Below are 19,530 nucleotides of genomic sequence, written 5' to 3'. Positions count from 1 at the left end.
ACTTAACTTCCATTCAGAAAAAAACAAAACCAAAAAACATGATAAAGCAAGGCAAAAAAAAATAATGATTAGACCAATATGCATTTGAAATTCTAGGTGCTAACTTCAGTACACTGAAGTTTTAACTGGCCATAAAACAAATAATTTTGGTCACGTTCAGATTCGTTCCAAGCCAATTTTCTAGTCTTTCCTTTTTTTTTTTTTTTGGATGCCTACTGTCAAACAGCAAGGATCTTACAGGAGGAAGGGAAACAGCTTGTTTTCTCCCTGTGTTCAAAGAGCATCAGCTCACTATTTTGGTTTCTCTAATCCAGCTTTTAGGTCTCCTGAATAGAGCCAGTGAATTAGACCTACTGAAACTCAACAGAAGCAGAGTATTGATCCAAATAACAGGTTGTTTCTTGAAAAACCGGAGCTGAAACAAACAGATTAAGAGCCATACTAAAAAGTACCCAAACCCACTGTATTTCACAGACAAAAGTCATAGCCAACCACAACAAGATCTGAAACTCAGCAACTGAGATTTAAGTATTTCCTGTAATAGTTTCACAGCATTGATCATCAATCAAATGACAAGCCATCTTCAGCCCTTTTTGTCTCTGCTGGGGGAGCTATTTAGCACAGCAAGAAAGCCGCTGTCCTACAAACCTGCCAAATTAAATAAGACTAATAGTGTGTAAGAATTTAATAACAAAAAAACAGCAGAGAAAACGCTACAAGAGAAATTTCAAAGGACACAGCAGAACTGCCTACTTTTAACCACCTCAAAATAAGCTCACTGCATTATCTTTGTTTATATGCAGGGACCCTGGAGTGGTGCAGGCTACAGAGGGATCAGTAACATGGCAGGTTTCAACAGCAGATTGTTACGATAATCACAGAGGGGAAAAAAAGGGGGGGGGGAGGTGGGCAGGGACTAACATCTGCCAGGATGCTTTCTGATAAATGAGTCTACCACAGGCAAATCAAAGTGAAAAAGAAGTTGGCCACCTGTTGCCATGTAAACCAAATTCAATTCATCATATGCTTTCTCCAGGAGACAAGCTTTGGTTTCAGGATGTGAGAGAACAGATCAGAAGGGACGCAGCTATGATTACACCTCCCTGCCACACTGCTCTGTGTACAGTATTTAATCCTTTTGCGCTAGGACTGCACAAGCAGCAGCACAGATAACTGCTGTGCTAGGAGAAAAATGTTCCCTTCCCCAAGGGAGGCCAACAACATAGGAAGTCGCTTTAATTAGACTCTCAGGCCACGGAGCTTTTAGAACAAAAGCTTTGCCCATTAGTTCTCCCTCATCTGCAGCAACTCTGTTAGCTTTTTTCCAGCATCCTTCATTCATCACAATCACCTGCTCGTTTGCAGAGCAAAATCTTTATTCTCTTTCTTTCTTCTTTTTCTTCTTCTTCACAGCTCCTGGTGACACTGTGTTATCTGTATGATTGCTGCCCTGTCTCTTGTGCTGTCCGTTTGCAGAAACCAACTGTGGCAAATCTTTGCTGATCTGGTCACACTCTGCTGGGTCTATTATTTTCTCCTCAGTTTTGTTCTCTCCCTTAATTTTCTTCTTCTTTTTTTTCTTCTGTCTGCGCTCTACATAACCCTGACACAGATTCTGGCTGGAATCCTGGGACACTGCAGGAAAAGCACTTTGCTTCAGAATGTCTGCTGCTGACACAGCAGCCTCCTGGTACTTCTGCCACTCTTGCTCACTGTCTGAGTCACTGGAAAGGTAATAAAAGGGAAGGAAATCGTGTTACATGTTTGCCTTGAATTCATGCAAAGCATTGAAAGCAGACTTATTTAAGATCAGAACTCCCAATGAACAGCCAGTGGATCCAGGACTCCAATGCCTACAGTTTGCATTTAAAATTGTTTACATCTTCTATTTGTATTAAAAAATAATAAAAAAAAAAAGAAAATTGCTATTTTCAAATATCGGTCACAAAAATGTATCACTTAAGCTCTTCAACTTCCTATTCCCATGGGAGAGACCCTGCCGCCTCTGAAACATGGAAACAAGGGCTGGAATAGCACTTCAGGAGCACAGCAGCTGACAACACTCACCTGGAACTAGGTGGCCGTCTCCTCCTTGGGGCAGGGCTATGCTCTGATTGCCCACAGTCTCCTGGGACAGAGGAGGAGAAGAGGCGAAAACCTAAAATATGTGTTTAGAAAGAAAATTCAGCCAAGACACGGATTAAGTGAGAGCAGTCAACAACAGTCTCCCTAGGAAAGCCTGTTGTTGTTAATTAGTGGATGGCTATCGTTGACAACAATGAAGTAACAGCCTTCATCGATGCTAATAAACCCTTTGCAAGTGCTCTTTAGCCAGTAAAGTGATAGAACTACAACTGGCGCTGGACAGGAGCCATCTCACTTGCCATTATTTAACTGTACCAGAAAACGGCCACAACATCTAGGACTCACCATCATCTCCACAGCCAGACTGCTGCACGCAAGTTGGTGAAGGCCCTGATGAATCCTTCAAGACAGTGATGAAACTAAACAGAAAACTCCAGTTAGATCTTAGATAGGATTGTATAAACTGAACTAAAATTGGAAATTTATAGGAGACGAGGCTAGGGAGATGTTACCATTTCTTATTTTTTTAGTGAAGTCCCTGCTTTCAGAGCAGACCATGCCTTCTCTCCTTAGCAACACATGCCACATGTGTTGCTAAGAATGACTTATTTCTAAAAGCCAACTCTAAACACCAGGAATTCTAGTTCCCAGAGCAGTATTTACACACATGATAATAACAGCAGCAGGCCCAGACAGATGCACACTGCCAGTAAGACCCTGAATTGCGCACAGCGTTAGGGTGCAAGAGTGGAAAGTTCTTATGTTTGCCTTTAAATGATGAGATGGCACCCAAATTCTTCTTTTTCCTCTCTACGAAGCATTTACAACCGAGGCAAATGAAGACTGGCAGTGCTCCACAGAAGTCATTACCAGAGGGACACAGCAGATGAAGCAGGTTAGTTCACAGAATATTGGAAGTTTGCATTAAATACAGAAAGGAAGGAATTGAGAAGAAAAACAACTTCCCCAAGTTGCACTCAGATCTTTAATTTCTTGCTGTTAGCACACAGAAGCATCATTGTACTCTACCCATAGAACAAGCCTTCTTAGTATCACATGCCAATACCTGTCTAGCATTGCTCCCAGTTTCTTTGCAACGTGTGCTCTGAACTCCGGTGTGGTCTGTAGCTCATTTCCATCCTCATCATGGCCATTCACCTCACGTCTGTTTAAAATAAGAATAATGATAATCTCCTTCAAGAGCAATAACATCCAATACTCTCACTCAAACAGGAGATAAGGGACTGTAACATCTCCCACCCTGTAGTAACTAATTGATACTGAGTTGATAAGGGACAACTGCTAAGTAAAGCAGATGACAGCTCAACAGTTCAGTTCCTAACAGCGAGCTGAACACTATTCAGCCAGCAACCCGACAGTAACTGGATGATTTTCTCATTGAAATAGACTGAAAAAGTTAACAAATGATGCCAGGACGTCCTTTCTCAGGTATGAGCTTCTTGAGTATGCCGTCACAATTCATGCAAAATCTGTCCCAGGAGAAAGGATGATACTGAGCTGCCTGGCTGACAGCTTTTGGAACTGAGCCTGCAGAAATGCTGCAAGCTCACATAGGTCAGGTCAGCAACCCATTCACTGCAAGGCACTGAATTCAGACACTGCTTTCCCACCCGATAAATGACTGGCTTTGTAATCACATTATTATTACTTCCCCTTCTGCATACAACTCTCTATTTTTTAAATAAGAAGTTTTATCATATGTAGCTATTAATCTTTTCATGGCAGGGGCATGAAAGAACTAGAGCAGAATTAGGGTATTTCTGACAACTTGAACTCACAGTGAAACTGCCAGCAGACACTTGTTTTCAATTGCTTTTGTCTTACTGTTAGAGGGATGAGGAACAGAATTCCAAAAGAACTTTATTCATTTATTAGGATTAAGCATCACTGCAGATTACAGTTGTACCCATTCCTATGGCAGAATAAGGGCCTTCCAGTACAAAGCAATACAAGGCCTTAAGCAGCACACTGCAGGTTTTTCTTCACCAAAACACAGCTCTGAAGCCCTCAGGAGTAATACCTTAGGCTGGGCCGAGCATCCAGGCGCTGATCCTTTGTGAAGCCACCTGCCAAAGGAAGGAGTACGTGAGAGAGCGAGCTCCGGGCAGGGCCCAGCACGCCAGGCGGGACACAGCCCGGCCGCTGCCGCGCCCCTCACCGCCTCGCGGCTCCGCCCGCACCGCCGCCTGCTGCTTCGCGTAGTCCCAGGCCGCCTCCCGGAACCGCGCTGCCGCTTCGCCGCTGCTCTCCGAGTCCGAGCCGCTGTCCGAGGCCCGACCGTCCCTGGGCGCCGCCATCTTGGAGCCGCGCGGGCCGCGGAGCACGTCGGGAGCTGTAGTCCAACCGCGCAGCGCCTGCCGGCCGCGGGGCATGCCGGGAGATGTAGTCCCGCAGCACGGGACCCCACGAGATGGCCGCGGCGGGCACCCGGCCCTGCGGGACCGCTCGCACCGGGACCCGGGGAGAAGGGCTCGGAATGAACGCGAGGTGCGAGGAACTGCAGGCAGCGGGGGTGCGGCACGCGGAACGGCGAGATGCTGTGAGAAACGGGCTTCCCCAGCTCGCTGGTAGCGCGTTGGAAACGGAAAACTGCAGCGAGCAGGAGGTCTTGGAAACAGCTCTTCTTGTGGGACAAAGGCAAATAGCCACAGGTAAATGGGAACTCCTGCACGGCCATTTCAAGGAAGAGCATTCCCAAATGTGATTTAATGCGGAATTAAGATACCGTTAGGTTGAAAATACTTGATTTGACAGAGACTTGATGAGAAAAACGCTGACGTGAAATTCAGGGGTTTGGATTCTTCATCTATACATAGCATAAATAGATGGAGCTCGTAATTATATTAATGATATAAATACGATTAATTATGGAATTCATAATTATATTTAATTCTCCAGAGACATCAGACATAAAGAGTTACAATGAACACTGGGGGCTGAAAGTGTTCCCTGGCTGTGTTGAATACAGCAGTGCTTCTTTCCAGGCTGCTTTTGTTACCATAAAATACTCAAACAATAAAGGCTATTCGCAGCATTGCTCTCACTCTGGTGATTGTAACACCCAAAACTTCTTTCTTTTTACACTGAAGTGCCTGTGACTGTAGACTTACACGGTGGCTAGTCTAAGCTGGTCCAACTTTCAGAAGCTCATCCTTGTTTTAGTCAGCATCTGGGGGTACATTTACACCGTTGGGGTCTCGTTTACTTCTCGCCCATTTGACACGACATTGAGATGCCAAATTTTTGCTCACGTGCTGAAGCTGTGCCAAGCCACGCTGCTTTGTTGCCTTGGTTAGGGAAGCGTTCGTAGGCAGCAAACACACAAGTAGTGCTGGTGGGACAGCTTGCCCGAGGCACAGGCACTGCCACTTTTGGACGCTGGCTCTCTGCACCTCAGCTGCAAGTTTCCCAGTGCAGCACACCAAGTGCATGGCAGTTGTGGCAGCGCTGCTGATGACTGGATATAGGCTTTACCAAGCCGAAGCGCTGCTGGAGGCTCGGCACCGCGTGCTTTTACACTGAGCGATTCGCAGCCGGCACATCTGAACGTGCCCGTGAGACCCGCGCGGTCCCGGGCCGCCTCCGGCAGCGGGCAGGTCTCGGTCAGCATCCCTGCTCTCTGAGAAAGGCTCCTTTGGCCTTAATCCCCCCCCGATTACCTTCGCTCCCTTAGCTCTAGCGGCACGGCGCTAGGGTTCGGCTCAGGGCCCGGCCGTTCCGCCCGGCGCAGCGCACAGCCGCGGTGCAACCAGGGGCAGCGGGTTCCCCGCGGCAGGGATCTGATCCGAGCCCCGGAGCATCGGCGGCTCCCTCCGCTCCGGCAGCTCCTCAGGCCCCGGGCCCGTCCTCTCCTCCTTGGTTTCCCACAGCTGAGTAAACAAGTATCTGCGCGAGGCTCTTCGCTCCCCTCCCGGAGATGCTCCCGCTCAGCGCTCAACCTTTGTGCAACGCTTCCCTCGCGGCCGCCGCTTTCCTTTCTCCTCCGCTCGGCCCAGACATTCGCCGCCGCGGATGACGCGCAGCCCGCGCTCGTTTCAGAGGGAGGCATTCGGGCACAGCCCCCGCACCGCCTCACGACGAGCGGGCCGCAGTGAGAGCGGAGCGAAAACTCACGCGGGGCGTCCGGGCAGCGCTACGCGCCGGCTGAGCCGCCCGCCCTCCCCGCGGAACGGCTCCGTGCGGGCGGAACGCGGCCCAGCAGCGCGGAGCGGCGGGGGGAGGCCGGTCCCTTCCGCCGGGGCCGCGCTTCCGGGGCGATCAGGTGACGGCGGCCGCGGGCAGGGAGCGGCTCCGTGGATCGCCGAGAGCGCCGGTGAGCAGAGCCCGGCGGGTCCGGGTCGGGGTCCGGGTCCGGCTGGGAGGCGGGGGTCAGGCGGACGGGGGGCGGTTCTGGAACGAAAGGAGCGGGCCGGGCCGTCACCGGGGCGCCCCGGAAGGCCGGAGCCGTTTGCGGCCGTTCTAACCGAGCGGGGCGGGGCGGGGCGGGGGGTTCCCCGGCAGCCTGGGTCCCCCGGGCCGGTGTCGGCAGAGCGGGGTGGGCCCGGCCCGGGCTCCGCTCCGGAGGACCCGCGGTGCCGCCCTCCCGCCTGGCCTCCGGCCCCGCCGCCGTGCTGGGCCCGCAGCCACCTGCCGGCGCTCGGTGGCGGAGCTCCGTGCCCGGCTGCACGCCGACCCTCCCGGCCCGCGGCCGGAGCTCTCCGCGCGGCGCCCGCTGCCTGTTCCCGTCGGGCTGCGGGCAGGGCCGCCAAACGCAGCCCGCTGCGTGCCAGCTCTGCCTTTCTGCTGGGAATCGCTCCTGACTTACAGAACCGCGGCCCTGTTCCTATTTCCCTATTTCTTTGACGTTGCGTTGCTAACGTGGACAAGCCTGCTTACGGAGCGTTTAATGTTTTACGTAACACCAGACCAGGAAAACGCTCAGCTCCTATTACCCAACTGCTTCTATTGGTTTTCTTTCTTTTTTACTTTTCCCCTGTAGACTTAGAGGTAAGAGAAGCAAATCTTTGTCGAAACGTTCGTACAACGTTTTCCCAGAGCCTCTATCCCATTTTGATGGAACAATTTAAAAAAGAGAATTACGTGGTCGCTTTTCTGCGAGCTTGTTGCTGAGGTGTGTTGGCGAGGTGCACGGCTCGCAGGGCTGCCCACAGAGCTCTTCAGCAGGGCCGTACCCCAGCAGTGCTGGTAGCACAGCCCTGTGTTGCGGAATCCCAATTAACAAAATGAGGCCAAGCGAGGGCACGCTGCTCTGTCAGGAAAATGGATGCTCCCGAAGGGTCAGATGAGCGCGCAGATTGAGACGCTGGGACTTCACGGTGGCACTGAAAAGCAGATGCGTGGTGCTGCCCAGGTTACAGGAGATGAAACAGGGAACTTACAGAAAATGTTTCCGAAGGGTTAAAATGTGGTAGTGGCACGGAGTAAAAAAGTAACAAGATATAAAAGTGCCTTTAATGATTAACAGCCTGTGGTGTATCTGCTAACATGTATCTTAAAATGACTGTCAAGAAGTAAAGGTACTTCTTTCTGGACACTGCCAACCATTATCAGCTCAGGTCATCTGTGGCTTGTGCTTGAAGTCCAGACAACTCTAATAGGTTAAGAATCAGATTTCTGTTGTACTTATGAATGAGAAGTATTTATATAAACTGTCGGTATTTTTGGATAGGATTTCTGATGTTAATTTTCCTTTTGTACACCTTGTGTATCTGAAAAATGACGTTATCACTGCAGTAACAGGAAAAACTGACACGTTTTCGTTTCCATTAAAGCAGCAGGAAGCTGAGAAATGAAGTCAGAGCTTGTTTCAGAAAGGAACTGGGGCTGGATTGTTTCAGAAGTCCCAGGTAAAATAAGATTCGTTAGCAAAGAAGGATGGAAAAGTGTCTTTCTAGAGGCATTTAAATCTAACAATGCACTTTCTATTTCATTGTTATGCGTTAGACGTTGGGAAAAGAAACAAATTTTAAGTTTTATCAGTAAACTAACCGGTCCGATGGCCTCACTGGACTTTTTTTCTTATTGCTCTCAGAAGAAGATTAACAATTAGGTACTTAAAACATTCTCATATTGCAGTGCTCTGGACGTATGTTCTGTAGCTGTTTCACTGTAGTGACATCAGCTTCTCCCTGTCTTTCTTCAGTTATTGCTCACCTACTCCACTCTGTTTCCAATGGAATGTTTTGTGTGTTTTAACTCAGGATGGAATCTCTCCCAGTCTGTCTTGAACAGTTTCTCTTGTATTTTTAGAGTCAGGTCAGTGTATTTTAGCAAACACAGTCACTTCTAACTTGCTGAGTCCAGAAATATGATCTTTTACAGTATCCACTGGGCTCACATTTGCCTGGTGTGCAGCTTCTCCCACTGTTTCTATAGTTTTTAAAGGATTTGAGTACGATTTCTTACTGCCTGTCAGTGACGTTTATATTACTATGCAGACCTTGCTGGTTTCCAGCACTTACGTCCTTCAGGGACCACCTGCTGCTCTCAGCTGTCAGGAAACGTTCAGGTCCTGGTGCTCTGTCTGCTTCTTGGAGGTGCAGCTTCAGCTCTGTCAGCTGCACGTGCTCTTTCAGCATCTCAGTGGGATTCCTGCTGGATCCCTAAACACGCAGCTTCATTTCCATGCCTTCACCTCCCACCAGGCTTTCTTTAGCTTAGGAAGACTGCTGAAGTTGGCTTACTTGTTCCATAACCATTCACCTGTTGGCACTCTTGATACTCTGGATGCGGTGAGTGCCAGCGATTCAGTCACTTTTAGAGCAGCCTGTTGGGATATTACAGGGGTCGTGATCAAAATGAAATAATCAGCTAGTGTAAACAGCTTATCATTAGCAAAGGCAGTGATTTCCTGCAAATATATAGAGAGGAAAACAAGAACAAAGGAAAATAAAATCTTTCAGTGCTTGCAGTTAGACCACAGCTGACTTTATATCCTTTCACTTGTTTTGTTTGCAGCTCATGCTTCTACGGTTGATTTGGAGAGCTGATCAAAGCCGAGGGTTTAGCAAACCTAGACTGGCATCTGTCCAGTCCTTCCTCTCTGAACTCTGTTTACTTAGCCCCAGCAGTTGTTGTATATCCCAGTGCACTCACAGTCTCCATCCTGAGCTCTAAATCAAACAGGAAGCTGGCTCTGTTTGGCTGCTGTGTGCCTCCCTGCCTCCTTCTGTCTTGGAGTTTAAAGCAGCTCAAGCACCGTTTCGACAGGTTGGAGTTTGTTCTACATTTGGAACAAGATGAATTTGCAGTTGAACTTCTACTTGAGGATTCACAGACTGTGCTGCAAGCAATGCTACACAGTTATCGAGTGTACGTTTTAGTCAGGCGCTGCCATTTCGTGCTTGCATCTTTGTAAATGTGCAGCGTGCTTGGCAGGTGAACGGACGTGAGAAGAGTAAAGCATTGTGAAAGCTTTTCAGGATAAGATTATTTATTTTTTATTGCTGCATTTTGATATATTCTTGATATTTAAAATCATTTAAATCCTAATAGGTCATGGAGCTCAGTAAGCCTATGGAGAAAGAATTAGGAGAGGATTCCAGGACAGAGGAACACAGACCTTGCAGGAGAGAAAACTCATTGCCTGTCACACTGTATTACTTTGATCTTTTTTCCTGTCTCAGCCATCTTTATTCCACTGCAGTAACGATATCCTTATGGATCCCTCTGTTGTCTTTCTTCACAAGTTGCTGTTGGTCTTTTTTGTTAGTTTTTAAATTATTTTTCTCACAGTTACTAAAGGCAGTGAGTTGGTTGGTTGGTTGGGAGTTGGTTTTTTGGTTGTTATTTTTAATCAGGTGTTAGTGAAGATAAAGATGTTATCTACATATTTCTAATATTAACTATACGGAATTTAATTTGGAGAAAAGAATGTTGCTTCCCACACTGGTTTCAGGGACACAGAAGTTAATTCATTTACCTCATGTACATGGTTGCCTTTTGTTACATGGCCAGATGTGAGGGCCAGGCATCTCTTGTGCCCATTCCATAAAATCATGGTACACAACGCTTTGATCCCCTTAGTTTTAGGGAGACTTTCTTAATGCTGATATTAATTCCCAGCACATATGTGGAGGTCTGAGCTGGTAAGTTTTTGAGCATTACTGAGCAAGATAGATGGGTGCTAGCGATGATTCTGGTAGTAGGGATGTGTGAAAACTCCTTACCACGTCGTTTGTTGTCTGGCAGCATTTCCATCTGCCTGGAACTATTGTGAATTTGAATTTAGTGCAATGAACTACCTTGCTGCTGAGCGTAAATGAAATGACGGTGTGAAATGCTAAGCAGTGCTGGAAGCAATGCGTGTTAAAGTGCAGCATCTGTGAATACTAAGCTGCCCTTCTGGGACGCCGTGTGAAATGATGTAACTGAGTGAAAAGGCTGTGCAGGAACAGATTTCATCTTCTCCCTTGTTGTAGCTTAGTGTCATCACAGCAGAACTTTCACAAGGCTTGTGTACGAAGCTTTCTTGATTGCGTGGTTAGATTGGATTGTATGAAAAAGGGTTTTGACAGTAACAGCTACAGAGACTGAGGTTTTATTTTGCTGTCCTGAGCCTGGGCTTCAGCACTGCTACAAAGAGCTGACACTTAAGGAAGCCTTTAATGCTTCTGGGGTAAGTTTGCAAAGTATTTAGCTTCTGAAAAATTCAGGTTCCCCTTTACAAATGCTTAACTGTATGTGCAGTGGCAAAAGGCTCAGATGTCACCTGCTTCTCTCTCACAGCCTAATCAAGGTATTCATATTCTCTCCACAGATTAGAGAGGTTGCTGCTACTGAAATAAAACCAATGGTGTTCTTTGATAAACACAGTGAAGTTAACGAGAGGTGCAAGCGTGTCAGTTCAGTAATTTGGACGTTGCTACTGTAATTGTTCGAAATGTTTGATAGCTCCAAAGTATGACCAGGTGAACTCATCTTTCTCACAGAAAATAGCATTTATGAGAAAATAAGATGGCTTTGTTTAGACTGTGGATCTCAGTTTCTTGTCAGTAAGGGTAAAATACAGGCCTCGTGATGAGTCAGGTCGTACTACAGGACTTTAAAGTAGCTTAGCCAAGAGAGATCTTTTTTTAGAAGCTGTGTTAAACTAAAACCATCAACAATAGGATTCAAGTGCTTCTTAGGTAAATCACTGCTAGTTTGAAAAAGGACGAGAATGCAATGTTACAATGCCAATAATGTGTGGGGTTTTTTCCTTTCTCACTGCTAGGATTCCAACAGGAAAATTTTCTTGCTCTTGTGTCTGGGCAGCTCCTCAGGATGGCAAGTAAAGGACCTGCAACTTCTACATCAACAAAGAGCTCCAGTACTGGAGGGACCAGTGGCAGCAGCAGCAGTAATGGTGCTGGGGACAACACTAATCAGGACAACACTTTTGAATGTAACATCTGTTTAGACACTGCCAAGGATGCAGTTATCAGCTTGTGTGGACATCTCTTCTGGTACGTATGCAAGTCCCCACAGGTAAACCACAACACCGTGCATCTCTCTGATTATATTCTTTTTATAATTCTATTAAATAAAAATTAGTTTTTGCCTTAAACTCAATAAGGACTGGGGCTTTGGGTTAGAAGCAGTCTGGGTTTGCCTCAGAACTGTTTTTATCTGTTAAATGCTCATGTGCCAGGAAGAAAGTTTCTTGCATCTTAAACTTTTTATACCTTCTTTTGTGAAAGCAAAGCCCTTTGGACAGCTGATTGGTTACGTTTGTTATTTCATCTGTGCTGTCTGGGCTAGCGTAGATACCTTCTTCCCACCTAAATTGCTTTCTAAGACGGTGCATACTTAAAACTACATCAGAAAGCAGCTTCTAGATGCCAAATTGTAGTCTTGTTACATGCGTGTTATTTTTTTCCTTTGAAACAGTTTTGGGGGAAAAAAATCTTTTTTTTTTTTTTTGAGGGAACATGCTTTAACATGTGATCTACCTCTCTTTTCCAAGGGAATTGCGTTTGTAATACTTTCTTCGATTTGACCTGGGTATTTATTGTACAAGTATAGCAAGCATGTCACGCTTCTTATTTAGGTAGCTTGGTCTGGAATTCACTCTTTCTTGAACATTAAAACGTTATGGATAATTGACATGGGTAATTTGTTTTATACAGTAGGTTAAGTTACGCTCTTTAATAAAATGAGGCCTAAAAGAGCATTTCTTTTCTATGCTAATGTATGTAATGTCTAAAGGTATGGGTTTTTATTCTAAAGGAGATGGGAAATCATTTGCTGAAGACATATTAAGATAAAATTATCGAACGGTTTACTGTCACAGAATGGAACCTTAAAGAATAGAATGTATCTCGTCTGAATAGTGTTGCAAAGACCACTCTGAAAGCAGATGGTTACCCCTTTAGCTTTTATGATTTTTTTTTTCTTTTGGATATTTAAGTTGCCATGTTAATTTAACCTCAGGAACAGTTCTGTATAATGGGGTTTTCTCTATTCTGAGCGCACTGGATCTCACAGCTGTCCCTGTTTTAAGCATCAGATTAGACTAGAGGCTGCCTGAGGTCCGTGCCAGCCTAAATCATTCCACAATTCTACGAACGTGCCCAATGTTTTAACTAGATGACCCTCATGAATTCTGTGCAGACTCTGGAGTCTCATTACTGGCATTTTTCTCGTTTGCATCTTAACTCAGGGATATCTTTCTATGAGATCAGAAGAGAAAATTTACAGTAAATCCCACAAGATGAATTAAGCCTTTGTATGGGGCTTTGGTACAGAGGAAGTAGATGAAGGTGCAGGAATTAAAGGTGATACAGAGATGATCATGTTAGCAATGTGGTTAAATTGCATAACCTGGAGATCGGGCTTGGGCTGTGCTTTCAAAAATTGCTTTAATGGGAGGTTATGGAACTGGCCCAACTGGATTCCAAGGTTCTGTTGTCTTTAAGCTGTGTTATCCGGGGTGCACTTTATAAATTTGTGAGATCAAGTTGTGAGTAACTAATTATATTCCCCCACCCCCACCCCCCCTTTTTTTTTTCCTTCTCCGTGACCAAATTGTCCTGGGAATGCTCACAGCTGGCCTTGTTTACACCAGGTAAGAGAGGTTTCCTTTTGCATTGTCTTTCATCAGCTCCAGTGACTTAGTTCTCTGGAGTATCCTTCCCCCTTTTCAAATGTGCTTCTTTTTTTCCAGGACAACTGCAATGTGCTAATATAATGTCATGCCCAAGAACTTGCAGTATAGTCTTTCAGTGTAAAGAAAACTTAGATTCTGTTCTGCTTACTTCCCACATTTCAGTTTCTTAACCACTAGATATTCCTGGTTTTGGTAGAAGAATTACTGTAGGCAGTTCATGAAGTTCAGTTTAGTTTGCAGGCTTAAACTCTGAGTGTACTTCTTGTTTCTTGTGTGTGCTGTACCTTGTGGTGCCATTACAGAAAAGGATGCTGACAGGAGGGTATCTGTGCTAGCCCTTGGCTTATGCAAAGCTGTTGGTACTGTTTATTTCCTCGCATTTTTCCAGTGCAGTTCTAATTGTGTACACATCTGCAAGTGGATTGAGGCAGAACAATAGCCAAAATGTCAATGCTTTAATGGAGAGTACTTAGGATTTAGTACAACATTTTGCTCTCTACATGGCTTCCAGAGGGGTTCCTAAAATCTCTCTGCTTGGCTGCAGATTAGGTTTGCATGTTGTTTCATAGTTATATTAGCTTTATTATAATTTCTTTTTTTTTTTTTATTTTAGTGGTTAGAGACCAGGCCAAACAGGCAAGTGTGCCCTGTTTGCAAAGCAGGAATCAGTCGAGATAAAGTTATTCCTCTGTATGGAAGAGGCAGCACTGGACAACAGGACCCCAGGTAATAAACAGAAATACAACTATTTGTGTGACAGCTGCTAGGGTTTAAGGTGAAACTACCAAAGTGTTGGATTCACAACATGAGATGTTGTCAAAAGACTGATAGAAATGACAATTCTACCAAATGTTTCTTGCTTTTTAAGGTTCTGAATCTATACACCTTATTTCTTGTTGGACTGGCAACTTATTTTAATTGGGTGTTAATTAACAGTTAGAAGTGGTAGGCTTCAATGAATGTTATTTGACTGGAGAGGCTTATATAAAATGTTCATGGCCTTCATTGTTGATCCTCAGTTTCCAGCCTTTGCAGTGGAATTTTTTTTTGTACTGAAAAGTGCAGTATCTTAGCTCAGGGATGTGATCCTGAAGGTCCTTGCAGCTGTTGGGTGTATTCAGTCACATGTTACTTCCAGCTTTGCTGAGGCATGGCCATGTGAGAGCATTCTCCATGTTTGTTCTGTCTTATGAACAAAGCTATTGCAGGTACTGCTGTCTGTGTGCTTGAATTTGAGCTAATTCTACAATTTTTTGTAGAGAGAAAACTCCACCACGACCCCAAGGACAGAGACCCGAACCAGAGAACAGAGGGGTAAGTGAAAAAACAAGCTCAGGCAGATAGGTTGTTTTCATTGATGGTGGTGCTTATTCATCTTGGAGGACACAGCGTGTGTGTAAGGTCCTGTATGAGGGTCCTGTAGAGATCCCCAGAGGCTGTTTATGAATAGCTGATAGGTGCTGTGTGGCAGAAAACTCCATTCCCATACTGCTACTTACCTTCCTAAAGAATGCAATAACTTGAATTGTGCTTGATGGAAACAGCCCTTTGTGGAACTGCTGTTCTCCATACTTGATAGCTTTCCATACATGAACATAAGGAACACTTTGCTTTGAAAATTCTATAGGATGTTACTGTACCTTTGCATTTTAAGAAAAAAAAAAAGTAGATATGTTTGCTGGATATGTGCAAAGTGGGATCTGGGGTTTTGTTGAGGAGATCACATAGAACGAATGTAAACAGCAGCTGTTAGAGATGTGGGAGTAGCTACAGAGCAGACCATGGTGTTTCCTGCTGCAATGACAGTGACCTGATGAAACAATTGCATATTTCCAGGTAACTCAGCCTAGGGTCCTCAGAGAGCACGTACCTCATGATTCCAGCAAACTGCTCTACTGGGTGTGATTAAAGAACATTTCTGTATTGAATAGATTGGGAGCATAGTAGTTCTCTCTCACCAGGGAGTTGCTTTCTTATTAAATCATTTGCTGTACTTGGATTCAAGCTTTCAGCTGGTGCAATAAGTCAGAGGAGTCTCGTGTGAAGATGTAGCAGTAGTGATGCTGCCCTCCTGCTTCCTACAAATGTAGGCCTTGCCATGCAAAGTGCTTTGCTGTCCCCTACAGTTAGCCCCTTACCGTGTCCTTCGTAGCATAGCATCTGACAAGAGTCACAGTCAAGCATCAGCACAGAAATGTCTGGCTTTTATTTGTGAGTGAAATCGTATTTGTCCTCCATTGTTTGGAGACGATAGATCAGAGGGTTTTTTGGAGTTGAAGTCAATGTTTAATTCTGAGATCAGGTGGATTACAGAACACAGAGCTGAGAGCTGTCCTCTTTTTAAACATGACACGACTACTTAGATTCATGTAGAGGTGATTCTCCAATAGTACGCTGCTTTTGAAAAGTAGGGTTCATCTTAATTCAGAACACTTTCTGATTTGATTAGGAATTTTAGTCTAGAGCCCTTGGGGCTGATGTTGCACTGTAGCTCTTTGGTGATTATATGCCACATCATATATGCCACATCAGTTAGAATTCTGATTTTTTTTTTGTTTGGGTTTTGGTACTGTTCTTTATAATGACGGATACCATCCCACGGGCAGTGTGTCACTCTACTGAATGTTTAGATGATGCACATGTATCAAAAATAAATGCAGGTTATTCTCTACAGTATCTTTCTTATATCTATATCGCTAATAGCTGCTAATACAGAATTACTGATGTAATTTGTAAATGTTCTGAAGAGAACTGGTAATGTTGATTTTGATATATTGTCATATACATACTGCTTAAAGTTGAAGAGTGTATACAAACACTTTAATTTGCAGCCTTCAAGCAAGAAGTGCGATTCCTACCTGTCATTTTCTCAAACTCTTGGGTTGCTCTTGCAAGTTTACTACTGTGATAAATGCTTTAACCATGAGAACCTGGGAGATGTTTAACAACAGTGGCAGACTAAAAGTTGCCAAACTACCTGCTGCTTCTTCAGCCTCAGGAAAGCCAATAAGAGGGTGTCTGCACTTTTGCAAAATATTCTGAAATAGGCTTTAAATTATTTGTACCTTTTTTTCCTCTTCTGTTGCTTTGTTCTCTGCAGGGATTCCAAGGCTTCGGGTTTGGAGATGGTGGCTTCCAAATGTCATTCGGAATTGGGGCGTTTCCCTTTGGTATATTTGCCACAGCATTCAACATAAATGATGGGCGACCTCCTCCAGGTACCATGCATCCTTTCTTCTCAGAGAGACCTATCACAAAGAGATGTTTTACAAACTCTATGTAACTCAAACAAATAACCTGTTAAATGGCAGCACTTTCTGAATAGTAAAGTAGATCAGCACTGTGTATGGAAATACAGGAAGAGGGAAAACATGCAGTGGAAAAACACAGTCCATTTCTGACATGTTTTGTGTGAGAGTTTATATGTACGTCACTTTGTGTGATTTCCTGGAGGCCTTGGGGGGAGACAGAACGAGGGAGGGACAGTGACACCGATCACTTCTCCACTTTAATGCTGAAAAATGAGTTGGACTTGAGTTTCTTGTAATAAAAAGGAGTTAGTAGGGGAGTGTATGGAGGAGACCCGTATTTTGAAAACAGCAGGAAAGGAACATTTTCTATAAAGGGTAAAAAGGAAAAAAACCATCAAACTAGTGCTCTGTAGCACAAATAATGAAAGCAAAGATTGCTCCTTTTTTTTCAAAAATTTATCTCAGAGACAGCCATACGTATTACACAAGAAATAACTTTATGGTGAAATTGTCTCCCCGTTTTTAATTAAGAAAAAAACAAGTGGTTATTTCAAATAGTGGCCTTGCTCTCTAAAAATGAAGTAATCTCCAGAAAACCTCCTCCCCCCCTGCACTGCAGTCAAACTGAGCCTACCTGTTTTGCACACATAAACCTACTGCCTCTGCTCTGAGCACACCTGGCTGCACTTGGAGCTGCCTGCTGCTATTAGTCATGAGCGAGCTTACCACGAGTCCTGCTTCAGGGAGCTCGTGCTTCTCTTCCTTTCCAGTTTTCCAGCATGGATGGCCAATCTAAGGGTAGGCGATACTGACAGCAGCAGTTTTTTAGCAGGTGGATTTCTTGCATATTTAAATATATTTATTTGTAATGAATGTACTATATGCAGAATACACGATATTCTAGAGAAGAGGAAGATGCTGAGCTGTGTTTTACTTCCTGTTTTCCAGCTGTTCCAGGGACTCCTCAATATGTGGATGAGCAGTTCCTATCCCGCCTCTTCCTGTTTGTGGCTCTGGTGATTATGTTCTGGCTGTTGATTGCATAAATCGTTTCCATTATTCTGTATATTCATAGCCAGAAAGGCTACTGAAACAGTTACAAACTGCTTCCCATCCCATTTTAAACCTCTTGGTGTCCGGTTCCATAGCTAACCATGGGTTTCAGAAATTGGTACCACAGCACAGTGAAGAGTCTCACATTTTGCACCACAGTTGGAAATTAAACATTGGTTAAAACGTATTTCAGCTCGGCTGTCTTGTACAACAGGTTCCTGCCACAAACCCTGGGCCTAGCTTTGAGCTCTGCTCCTAAAAGGAGTGCTGCTTTGAAATCCTGTGCCAATGAGTTACAACAGGTTTATGTGAAAGACAATTGCTCCAAGGTAGACTGGACAGGTAAGGAAACTTCTGCAGCACCGTCAGTATCTTGTGCTCGGCAAACACGGTGGATCTGCCAGCGCTGTGGGTGTTACTCAGTTTCTTCAGTCAACATCCAGCCTTCTTCAGGAAATCATCCGTAGCACAGCTGAGACTCCTTGGGCACAGCACGTGATGCAAATGGAACCAAGTACAAGAGACTGGTTTCTTTTCTTGCTGTTGTTTCCCACAGCAGTGGAAAACTCCTGCCTGAAGCGGCTCTAATGGCGATTAGAAGAGATACTAATTTATGCTGCAATTTTTTTAAAGCCTGAATTTGCTGGAGCCAGACACTGGAAGATTCTCTCATGAAGCTGGGTGAGGTTGCTGAACGCTAGGACGTACCTATCTGCCTCACCCAGCCCAGCTCCTCACTGACATACCAGTGTTGTCTTCCTTGGTTCTGTGCAGCAGCAGCCTGTGGTTGCACTGACGGATCATCCCCTGCCACTGCAGCTACATTTCTTTCTCCCAGGGCTGTGAGACTTTCTACACGAAGTCGTGTACTCCAAATAAAATCCTATTAATGACCTGAAGTCAACTTGTTTGGGGAGAGGAACGAGGGCCATCTTCAAGTGAGATCAGAGCTGAAATTTGGCATACTGTAAAATCACACAGGAGGAAAAATGAGATCCTGCACATGCCACAGCAGGGAACACTCGGAAGAGCTTCTCTGCGCAGCCACGTACAGCTACAACACGCCACAGAATGGCTACAGTGCAAGAGTCTCATCAGTATCTACCAAAGACATTAATTTGAAGTGCTGGAGGAGACCACAAGCATCTCTGTGCCGAGAAGAGAATATTTCAGCAGGTGAGCGCTCTGTAGCCCACTGGGAATCGTGTTGGGTGTACAGCTTTAAGAGTATTCCTGATGTATTTGTATAGATTCCTTCAGAAGAGCGGATACGAGGGATTTCCTAACGAGATGAACAATTTTGATATTTCTCTGACTAGGCAACTCCATGTTCTTCTTTCTTCTATTGTTTTTAGATCGTTTTGATTCAGATCACTGGTAGTCACGATGATTTTCCTGCAAGATGAATATGGTGACTTCCCTCGCCATAGACATACAAACTGACAGAGCAAATCGAGTCTTAGAAACTTTGTTTCCATAGTTAAGCTTGTTAACATGTGTACCGTTAAAGTTCCCGGGCAGGGCACCTCGATTAATGGTAGGTTATTTGTGTAACTATAAGATGTTCGCTTTGGGTAGGGGCAGGGGGTGAGCGAAGCGTCCCTTGCCTCCCTCCAAACCCTGACGGGCAGTGGGAGGCAGGCTGGATTTCCCGGACGGAAAGCTCTTCTCCCGGCCGTCGCAGAACGGAGCCGTCTGGCAGCGTTCCCGCGGTGCGCTGACCTGTCCCGGTGTGCGTTTGTATCGTACCGCTCCCCGTATTCGGACTGCGCGCAGCCGGTGGCGGCTCGTTCAGTGCATTATTACCATGACCGTTCACTAATTTTCACTGTTGTGAAAGTGATTTAGAATAAAAAAAAAAAAAAAGAAAAAAAAATGGTTTTACATTGACGAGAGTGCGCTGCCGTTTCTTTGTGCTTGGAGGCCGGCGGGACGCGGAACGCGCCTCAGGAACGCGCCTCAGGAACGCGCCTCAGGAACGCGCCTCAGGAACGCGCCTCAGGAACGCGCCTCAGGAACGCGCCTCAGGAA

General features: G+C 45.2%; 2 protein-coding genes across 7 annotated transcripts; one reads left to right on the top strand and one right to left on the bottom strand.

Moving 5' to 3' along the window:
* On the bottom strand, positions 192–6,149 carry C14H12orf43 (chromosome 14 C12orf43 homolog). The gene is made up of 6 exons (XM_021413036.1): positions 4,265–6,149; positions 4,127–4,172; positions 3,152–3,250; positions 2,431–2,504; positions 2,068–2,158; positions 192–1,724 (listed from the first exon to the last, which is right to left on the bottom strand). The coding sequence occupies exons 1-6, from the start codon at positions 4,476–4,478 to the stop codon at positions 1,376–1,378; spliced, it is 873 nt and encodes a 290-aa protein (XP_021268711.1). The 5' UTR covers positions 4,479–6,149; the 3' UTR covers positions 192–1,375.
* RNF185 (ring finger protein 185) lies at positions 6,277–19,346 on the top strand. 6 transcript variants are annotated; one of them, XM_021413039.1, is made up of 8 exons: positions 6,322–6,418; positions 7,878–7,952; positions 11,321–11,552; positions 13,135–13,153; positions 13,809–13,921; positions 14,455–14,509; positions 16,296–16,413; positions 17,395–18,392. In XM_021413039.1, exons 2-8 carry the CDS (start codon positions 7,895–7,897, stop codon positions 17,490–17,492), a joined length of 693 nt encoding a protein of 230 aa, XP_021268714.1. In that variant the 5' UTR covers positions 6,322–6,418; positions 7,878–7,894; the 3' UTR covers positions 17,493–18,392. The 6 variants fall into 6 exon arrangements, with proteins under 6 accessions (XP_021268717.1, XP_021268718.1, XP_021268714.1 ...); XM_021413040.1 differs by having other exon boundaries at positions 6,334–6,418; positions 7,881–7,952; XM_021413041.1 differs by lacking the exon at positions 6,322–6,418 and adding an exon at positions 6,807–7,092 and having other exon boundaries at positions 17,395–19,346.

The sequence above is a fragment of the Numida meleagris genome, chromosome 14 (genome assembly GCF_002078875.1).
Source record: "Numida meleagris isolate 19003 breed g44 Domestic line chromosome 14, NumMel1.0, whole genome shotgun sequence".
NCBI lineage: Eukaryota > Metazoa > Chordata > Aves > Galliformes > Numididae > Numida > Numida meleagris.
Note: the sequence above shows the minus strand (reverse complement) of the source record. Positions and strands in the feature narration are given on the sequence as shown.